At 42.8% G+C, this 9,995-nt stretch overlaps 1 protein-coding gene across 1 annotated transcript; it reads right to left on the bottom strand.

Annotated features, from left to right (window-relative positions):
- Positions 1-2,273: 2,273 nt before the first annotated feature.
- Positions 2,274-7,427, bottom strand: ACTC1 (actin alpha cardiac muscle 1). Its single transcript, XM_059849828.1, has 7 exons — positions 7,271-7,427; positions 6,576-6,724; positions 5,471-5,795; positions 4,670-4,831; positions 4,366-4,557; positions 2,955-3,136; positions 2,274-2,603 (listed from the first exon to the last, which is right to left on the bottom strand). The coding sequence occupies exons 2-7, from the start codon at positions 6,702-6,704 to the stop codon at positions 2,460-2,462; spliced, it is 1,134 nt and encodes a 377-aa protein (XP_059705811.1). The 5' UTR covers positions 6,705-6,724; positions 7,271-7,427; the 3' UTR covers positions 2,274-2,459.
- Between the last annotated feature and the right edge of the window lie 2,568 nt (positions 7,428-9,995).

Below are 9,995 nucleotides of genomic sequence, written 5' to 3'. Positions count from 1 at the left end.
GATCTAGCTTTGCTTCCAGAAATAGTTATTATAATTCCCATATGAATGAATGAATGACTAGTTTTCACTGCATTGAGTGAGAATACACAATTTTCAATGGCCAAATATGGGATAATTGCACTAAAAATTAATGCATCTGGAAAAACTCTGTAAGAAGAGGAAAAGGGTAAGGCATTGATCCTTTTTTTAGTCCTGTCCTACTTATAGGCAAGCGCATGACTATTTTGTACCATCCTTGCTGCTCCTATCCATTTCCACAAACTGTGAATTACAAACCCCAAAATGCCTGTGGAAGGAATTTTTCCATCAGTCCTGTAGTCAGTGGCTTCCTTCAATTCCCTGCTCCTGCCCACACACCCAGCAGTGAATCCCTGATCAGAGCTGTGTGTGGTGCCAACTGTTGCCTGCCATTCCTGACCTGTCAGTCAGAGCCAGTCAAGGCAGGCATCCACTAGGGCTGACTTAGCATGCCCTTTGCATACTTGCTTAACATTTTAAGCTCCAATTAGTTGCAATTTATGTCCAGTATCACCCCATTAATTCACACTAATACCTGAGATAACCCTTCTGCCCAGCCAAATCTTTCAAATTAGCAAGCCAGTCAAAAGTCATTGGCAAACATCTGTGTTGGTCAGACATCTGGAAGAGTTCCCATGTTTTCAAGACACAAAAAATTTCTCTATGGTATGAATTTCAGAATAACTACCTTCAGTGGGAATCTTCTTGAGAGCAGTGGAGGCTGTTGACTTTGCCTTAACAGTTTTCACAGGTTAATAAAGTTGTATTTTATTATGAAAAGGCCTATTTGCAGCACCATTTCAGTAATACTGTGTGCACTATTAAAATGAGTATTTCACATTTATGTTTAAATGTTCGTATCGTTAAAATTTCGTTTTTGTTTGCCTAAAATATTTAAATGAATATCCATATTGTAAAATGTTTTACATGTCATTTTTATGTTTCTTTACATTTGGCAATTCCATCCAACTTCTCTGCCCAACCCCAAAAATATCTAGAAATATTTTAATATTTTGATTGCAAAGGAATACTTGGAAATTACAGTGGTCCCCCAGTAAAATGCCTCCTAATGAAAAGTAAATTGGTGACAAACATTAAATATATCTTCATCTTTTTGAAAAAAGTAAAATTGGTTTTATATAATTACAGATCACATCTAATGACTATTTTTAATGCCTTTCAAGAAAATAAGAGCAAAGAGGAACAGAAAGTTTCCCAACAAATTTATAAATTATTTTTTTTAATTAATATTGGATTATAAAGTTAGCATAAAGTCTTATCTTTTCAAACAGGTCCAGTGAAACTCAGCTAACTAACTACATACACAGTTTGATACATGCTTTAACTGATTTCCTAAATCAAACTTGGGCATGTTCCAGTCTCTACATACTTCAAACTAAGACACTGACTGGTTCCATTACTTTTACGAAAATGTCCCAGATCATTCTGTACTTCCCTTTTTAGCTACTACTTTTTGAAAAAAAAGTCAAAGAGCCCTGTTATAAGACGTCTTGGTGAAGAACACAAATGCCCATGGAATGTGTGCAGTTTATGATTGTAGTATCTGGGTCAAGTAGCAAAGAAAGGATAGCAAAGATTAAGGATTAAAAAGTGCCTGAGATATATGAATAATGATGTGAAAATAATTGTGACTGTAACAATTCTGGGTTTATACAACAGAAGTTTTATTCTTGTGCATTAGTACAATTAAGACTTCAGTTCTTTATCTCTGGCTCTGAAGAGATAGGGGAAGATGAGTATGCTGTCATTTTCAATTAATGTTTTGTCATAAATATTTATAGCCCATGGAAAACAATTGCATGACTCTTTAGGATTGAGCTAATTATTTATAAATTACATTCTAAATCTATTAACATAATTCGTTTACAGAAGCTTTGGCTTTTAATAAATGAATATTAAAATGTCTGGGTTCCACTAAATGGGATAGAAGAATCTTTCTAAAGTGAGTGAGTTAGTATGAGAGGTTTACTTTCACTTGTTCCACTTACTGGGTCTACCCTAAGGCTTTTTCTTTCTAAGCCTTGAAATATATTGCTTCTTTTGTTCCAAGTTTCAAAATTAAAACTATGAAGTGTAAATTGTTACTAATAGAAAACCATGACCTAACTATGCCTACATCAGTTAGGACATGGATGCAGTAAAAGTATTCATAGGTCTGATGGGAGTTTCCAAATCCCAGGGGGTTTAGTCTCATTTTTCTGACCAGAAAATACTTGAAATAAAACAAGACAGTATTTTGTAGGTTGCAAGTCCCAGATCTCGTTTATTTATAAAGCAATAAATATTAGAAGCACAAATAAATTGCACGGGTGTGTAAACAAACTGTACAATGACTGAAGAGTTCGGGAAGGTTTGCCAGAAGACTCCAAGAAGCATATTGTCGTCATCCTGAGTGGGAAGTAAATTGAGGGGGGAAGTGCTTAGAAGCACTTGCGGTGTACAATGGATGGACCAGCTTCATCATACTCCTGTTTGCTGATCCACATTTGCTGGAAGGTGGACAGAGATGCTAGAATGGAGCCACCAATCCAGACAGAGTACTTGCGTTCAGGAGGAGCAATGATCTAGGACAAAGAATAGCAAAAAATCCTCATTTCTGAACAATGAATCCATACTGTCAATGCTACACACCACTAGATATTTCCTTAAGCAAGTAAAGAACATTTCTATAATGGTACTGGTCTTCAGCAGCTCTTAAAATACATGTAATTCATTAAAAAAATCTGTTATTATATTTTCTTCTCTTCTAACACTTGCTTCTAACCAACATAATTATTCTGATTAAATGGAATTTCTGCTCATCTGCCCATCAGCTGTTGATCTCATTTTTGAGTTGTTCCCATATTCCAGTTTAATGAAGCTGACACTGTCTCCTCCTTTATTCCCATTTATTAACACAGAGTCAAGTTCCTTACCTTGATCTTCATAGTGCTAGGAGCAAGAGCAGTGATTTCTTTCTGCATGCGATCAGCGATGCCAGGGTACATTGTTGTGCCACCTGAGAGGACGTTGTTAGCATAGAGGTCCTTGCGGATATCAATATCACACTTCATGATGCTGTTATAGGTAGTTTCATGGATACCAGCAGATTCCATACCTTGAGAAAAAAAAAAGACAGTAGGCCAGTGAATTATACAAGAGATCTCCATGAAATGAAATGTTGGCATTCCTGATCATCATTAACATGAACTTCTTTGGCCTTTTTCTTGTAAAAATGTTTCCTGATTATAAAGTGTTACAGAAAAACATAAAAAAGATAGAATTACAAAACTAATTTAGGAAGTAAACATTATTTGTTAGAAAAGGTGAGAATCATAATGCATGTGCAAAGGCAAGAGACTCAAAAGATACAGTAAGATAACAAGTAGACACGTGAGACAAACCCATTTAGTATATGGCAATGGAAGAGGGGTATCAAGAACAGAAAAAGCGCCTACTGGTTTATGTCAGTCTCACTGAAAGCATTAGCTGAATATAGTAAAGACAGCAAAAGGAAGACAATAAAGAGAGTTGAAGTAGAACTAAAGACAATAGTGACTTCTTCAGTCTACTCAAAATGTATTCTATACTACTCAGAATCATCAAGGCAAGACATAACCGTGACACAGAATTAAGATATTAGTACTTGATTGTAAGAAAAAAGAAACAAGAAGCAAGTGGTTGTAGGTTGCATTCCAATTTGTTAATTTTAACAGGTGCTTCCTGAAAGGGCTGACACTGGATCCACAGTAAGAAGTCAGCTGATGAACAACTGCATGTACTACTTGGGACTTAAGAGTATAACATTTGCTGTATCCGTCAGCTGCACGCACCACCAGCAAGGCTTACCATCTCCACCATGGCAATGTTAATTAGAGTGTATATAAATATACACACACCTTCACTCCATGTCCTTCCCCTCTCTGACACTTTATTTCTCCATGGAAATAGATACTGTTTCTAGTGTAAGCCCTACAAATACAGCTCTGAAGGCTATTCTTGCCATCAGTGACATAGAATCATAAAACATCTTGAGTTGGAAGGGACCCATAAAGATCACGGAGTCCAACTCCTTAATGATGGTATTGTAACTGTATGTTTTATCATTAAAAAACTGTGACCCTAAAACTTGATCTAAACCTTGCAGCAAAGAGCCTGGAACTCAGCTAATTACCAGATGAGCTCACATCAAGCCCATCTCACAGGAACCAAATGTTTTAAACTATTATTCATTCATGTCTGATTTTGTGCCAAATTTAGGTAAGCAGGAAGAGGAGCGAGGCACCTTCCAAATCTTCTGTTTCATTCATACCTCCTACAGAAAGGAGAATTTCCTGGAACACTTACCAATAAAGGATGGCTGGAATAAGGTTTCAGGGCAGCGGAAACGTTCATTACCAATTGTGATCACTTGACCATCAGGCAATTCATAGCTCTTTTCCAGAGAGGAGGAAGAGGCAGCAGTGGCCATTTCATTCTCAAAGTCCAGTGCAACATAGCACAATTTCTCTTTGATGTCACGAACAATCTCACGTTCCGCTGTAGATACAGGAGAATCAAATCAAGCTTTGGATAAGCACAATACTAGAGCAGATGATCAGCCAAGACAGATGTGAGGATTTTGAGAGCAGAGAAAAGCTGAAGGACTGACCTGTTGTCACAAAGGAGTAGCCACGCTCCGTGAGGATCTTCATGAGGTAGTCAGTCAGATCCCTGCCAGCCAGATCCAGACGCATGATAGCATGAGGCAAGGCATACCCTTCATAAATAGGCACATTGTGGGTGACACCATCTCCAGAATCAAGGACAATACCTGGAAGAGAAACAACAGAGAGCAGCTGGAATCACCTAGCGAATGCTTAGAGCCCTTACACATAGGAGGCAGCAAGAAACACAACAAAATAAAGGATTTTTCAGGCAGTATGAAGTAGCATAATTCTTTTTCAGTCACAAAGATCTTTCTATTTCTTTCTGCCTTTGCTTGTCTGGACATTCGTGAGGGTGTGAATTTTCACACAGAATAGTTGTTCCATACATATTTTAAGATAATCCATTAAACCTGTCTTCCACCGCTACTATACTGGGCAGTAAGAATATTTGCAATAGTGACTGTCTTGGTCTGATAATGGGTGTCTTTTGGTCCAGTTTAAACCCTTAAACTGTGTAACACTTTTGTGACTGCAGGAACACCACCTCATTTGCACCACAACAAGTGGTGGCACAGTCAGTTCCATGGTGCCTCTCCCAAAGCTTTGCAAATTGTCTGTGGAAAGAACAATGTGAACCCATTTTGTACTGGCTTCTATGCTACTGTTATCATTCATTGCTATAAACCAAAAATACCTATTTTTCTGTAAATTGAGTGAGTTATGGTGTGTTTTCCTATTTGGAATGGAAAGGAAGGAGAGTTCCTGAAAGGAAATAGTATCTAACTGGTGTTTGTTTGTTTTACCTGTTGTACGACCAGAAGCATACAGGGACAGGACAGCCTGGATTGCCACATACATAGCAGGTACATTGAAGGTCTCAAACATGATCTGGGTCATCTTTTCACGATTAGCCTTAGGGTTCAAGGGGGCTTCTGTGAGCAAAGTAGGGTGCTCCTCAGGGGCCACACGGAGTTCATTGTAGAAAGTGTGGTGCCAGATCTTTTCCATATCATCCCAGTTGGTGATGATGCCATGTTCAATTGGGTATTTCAAAGTAAGGATACCTCTTTTGCTCTGAGCTTCATCACCCACATAGGAATCTTTTTGACCCATACCAACCATTACACCCTAAGAGAAGAAAACACAGAAAAGCATTATTTGAGGAAAACGACATTACAGAGCCCAAACAACCACACCACAGACAGCTGGCCTGAAGCTGAATCAGGAGAAGTTTAGGCTGGATATTAGAAAAACATTCTTCACCCAGAGGGTGAAGAATGGGCACTGGAACAGGCTTCCCAGGGAAGTGGTCACAGCACCAGCTGTGGATTCAAGGCGAATTTGGGCAACTGTCTAAGGGACATGGTGTGACTCCCAAGGCTGTCCCATGCAGGGCCAGGAACTGCACTCTGATGATTCTTGTTGGCCCCTTCCAAGCCAGGATATTCTATGATTCTGCAATTCTAACTATCTTATTTTCAAGAAAGGTACTAGCAGTCACACCCCTGAAAGGCCGTTTGGGAAAATAAATTCAGCGTTATTAAAATATTAAGTCAACAGAATCTGAAGTGTTCTCATAAAATCTTTTTTTCCTTCCATGAGATTAATGGATTTTCCCCCATTTATAATTCACATCTTATATTCATATTCTTTTTTTCTTATTTGTTTCTTTCTGATTTCCAAAAGTTTGACTGAAAGTAAACTGCACAGTACCATGAGCAGGAAAAGGAGTTTGTAAACAGGATGATACAGAGGGAAATTAGCATTCTAGTGATCGAAGATACTTCATATTGCCTTGCAACCTTAGCAGTAATTTATCCAGGATAAAAAAATTACCAATTGCAAATATTTTCATTTTAAAAAGCACATTTATGGAGTGTCCTGCCTCGGTCCTGCCTCTGAATTTACCTGGTGCCTCGGGCGACCGACGATCGACGGGAAAACGGCCCTGGGGGCATCGTCTCCGGCAAAGCCCGCCTTGACCAGCCCAGAGCCATTGTCGCACACCAGTGCGGTGGTTTCCTCGTCGTCACACATCTTCGGGAGGAAGCACGAACCTGGAAAACAGCACGGTGGCACGGTCAGAGCCCCGCGGGCAGCCCCTCCGCGCCCTCCCGCCCGCCATCCCGGTCGGCACGGCCGGATCGCCGCGGCGGGAGCGGGAAATTTGAGTCGTCCCGGGAGGATGCTCGACGGCTCGCGGGCAGGGCTCTAAACGGGATCCGTCAGCCGCTTTCTTCTCCGCGCTTTAAAAGCCGCCCCAGCTTGCAAGACAATCAATTCGGGCGTCATTAGCGGATCTCTCTGGCCGCAGATCGAAAAGGGCGGGGAAGCTTTTTAAATCGCAGAGATGTGTCCTGCCCAGAGCCCTTCGCGGGCGGCGAAGCGGCGCGCCCGTGGGAGCGCGGCGGCCTGTGTCCCCGGCAGAAGCAGCGCCCAGCCGGGAGCTGCACGGCCCGAGCTCCGGCCGCGCCTGCACGACCCGCCCGGCGCTGCCTCCCGTCCATCCCTCCCGTGCATTCCATCCCGTCCCGTCCCATCCGATCCCTCCCAAAGCCTCCCGGCCCGCCCCTCGGGGCTGCGGGTGCCGCCGCGCTACTCACCAGACCAGCACCGGCGGCGGGGGGGGCAGCGGAGGAGACCCTGGGTGCTGGCTCGGCGGAGACGCCCCAATTTATACCCCCCGAGGGGCAGCGTCGTCCGGGGCCGCGGCGGGCCGGGGCAGCCACCTTCTCCTTATTTGGTCGGCCCCGCGGCTCTGAGCGGCCGCGCAGCCATGAATGGAGCCGGGCCAGCCCCGGCGCGGCGCGGCCGCCCGGCCCATGTAAGGCAGGCGCGGGGCAGCGCGGCCCCGGCCGCCGCATGGCCAAATAGGGAGCCCAGCGCAGCCCCCGGGGGTCAGCGCCGCCGGGCAGGGGCCGGGCAGGGCCGGGAAGGGGCCGCAGCCCGGCTCGGCCCCCGGGGTCAGCACCCGCCGGTGCCCGACCAGGTGCGGCGTCTCAAACTCGTGATGCTCGGGCTTGGCGGAGGGTGCGAGGGAAGCCGCGCGGGTGTTCTCTCGCCCGGCTTTTCATTTTTCCACCGAAAAGAAAAGGCCGGTCGAGCTTCTATTTAATCAACGAGTGATAAGGTTACTTTGGTGCCAACAACTGAGGCTCCTCTCCTGCATGGGGGCGGCATCTGCTCTTCTGTGTTGCCTTAGGAAGGAGCAGTGCACACTCAATTTCTTTTAAACTTTGATGAGCACATGCTACAAAAATCACCCTTTTCTCTGCTTTTGACTGACATCTACAGCGCAAAATGGGATGTGCTCACTTATATTAATATGCATATACTTACACTCCTCATCTTTGCTCTTTTAATGCACACCAGATCAGTAAGAGATATGTCTAGGGCAGAGGACAAGATATGGAAATAGCTTGGACAAAACCCAGCTATGGTATTAATGTAATGTGACAGTTGTTTTCCTGCTCAGTTGTTGAAACATCCACATTGATAATTTGTTCCAGCGGTGGAACCTAGAAAATCCGTGTGTCTTCAGGACTTTTTTTTGTTTGTTAAAAATAGAAAGACTGGAGAGGCATCCCTTGAGTGGGTTTGGCCTGGTATGTGAAAGCAGAGATTGTCAACTCATGTCCCAGAGAAACTCATTATAATGTGGAGTACAGTGTCCTCCAGGAGCTCATCTTGTAAAATGCCCCGTGTCTGCCTGTGAACCAATGCTAGGACGCAGGGGGGAGAACTGAGGTTTGGGACAGGAGGGAATGGTGAGATTCAAAGTCAAGAGAGGAACGCTCAAGTGAATCAGCTGCTTAAACACAGGTCCAGTTTATGAGATGCCATACAAAGGCTGGCAGACACCACATGGATGTATACATCTTAAATTATGGGGAAGGAAAGAGCTTGTGAATGCGACACAACCTGTAGTCTGGGGGCTTCGAGAAGTGTTCAGGGAAGAGCAATCTGCACGGTGGTTTAGCTCTCAAAAAAGCACATAACTGGAAATCACTATTTTTTTCTAAACTATATCCAAAGAGGGCGTCAGAGACCCTCAGACTTTGATTTCTTCTGAAATCAGAGGTTGTGGAGTCAGTTTCCTTGTTTCTAGCACAATTAATGAGGTGGTTAGCTCCACCCCAACTCCAGTTTATCTTGGGCTTGTGCCAAATTATGAGCACAGCTCTGAAAGAGATGGTAGCAGCAAACTTCTTGGATAAGCTCCTGCTTTTCTTCAAGTGCTGTGAGGAAAGAGAACCTGTTTCAGGTGAGACACCATTTTTGTACAGAGCTGTGTATGTATATTTAATACATCAGTATATACAAATTTATGCGCCCATATATATTTTATATGCAAGTATTTATCTGTGTGTATATGTATTTATTTATATATTGGTTTTTTCCCTTTTCTTAGCTACCTAAGAAAGGCTGTGTAGGACTGTGAAATGCAGTGACCTGAAAAGGTCAAAGCAGCAAAACATTGTGATTGAATGCCTCTGCTCTGCACAAACTTTGGCTCTTTGTTTGCTTTGTCTTGATGGAAAATCAACCAAAATCAATCCTGGTGGGATAAGGACTCCAAGCAAGAATATGTTTATCTAAATTGATCAGGCCCACGTAACAGACACTTGGAGATGCTTTGGTGATAGCAATGTCTGTTTATACAAGAATTCATACAGATGCAAGGGTGTCTAAGCATAGACACCCTGGCACAGAGCACCCTTTCAAAGAGAAAAATACCATATGCTGCTTTCAATTTTAAAAAGTCAGCATATTTTACCCCATGGTAAGTTGCCATTATAGTTTAAATCTGCTTATTTTTTTCCCTAGCACATCTTTTCTACAGAAACCATATAATGTGAGGGATTGACCAGCTTTGCCAGCACTAGAGATTAGTTTACAGTGTTATCTCAGCTGTTGCTCAGTTCAGAGGTGTTGCAGTATTTACATAGAAGTCCACTGCTGATAGCTGCATTGAATTCCTCCCCAATCAGACCCTCTCTGACACATCCTACATTCTCTCTGGCCAGGGAGAGACAGACTCTCCTGAAACTGAGACAGACTCAGCTCTCACTGAAAAGTCTATGAAACAGTTTGTATTTTCTTGTTTACTGCCTAACTAAATTTTTGTTTTCTGTACTGTCTCCTCAAGTTTTACATTTCTAATCCAGCAGGACTCACAGTTAGGATCCTGGTGCACTTGAGATCTCATCAGTCCACACACCAACACACTCCCATATAGTGCAAGGTCAAATGAAAAGGGCACCACACACCTACATAATTCCAAAATATCATTTCCTTCCTTCTAGCCACTTGAATATTTCCCAGCTA

The sequence above is a fragment of the Haemorhous mexicanus genome, chromosome 6, assembly GCF_027477595.1.
Source record: "Haemorhous mexicanus isolate bHaeMex1 chromosome 6, bHaeMex1.pri, whole genome shotgun sequence".
In the NCBI taxonomy this organism is placed as follows: domain Eukaryota; kingdom Metazoa; phylum Chordata; class Aves; order Passeriformes; family Fringillidae; genus Haemorhous; species Haemorhous mexicanus.
Note: the sequence above shows the minus strand (reverse complement) of the source record. Positions and strands in the feature narration are given on the sequence as shown.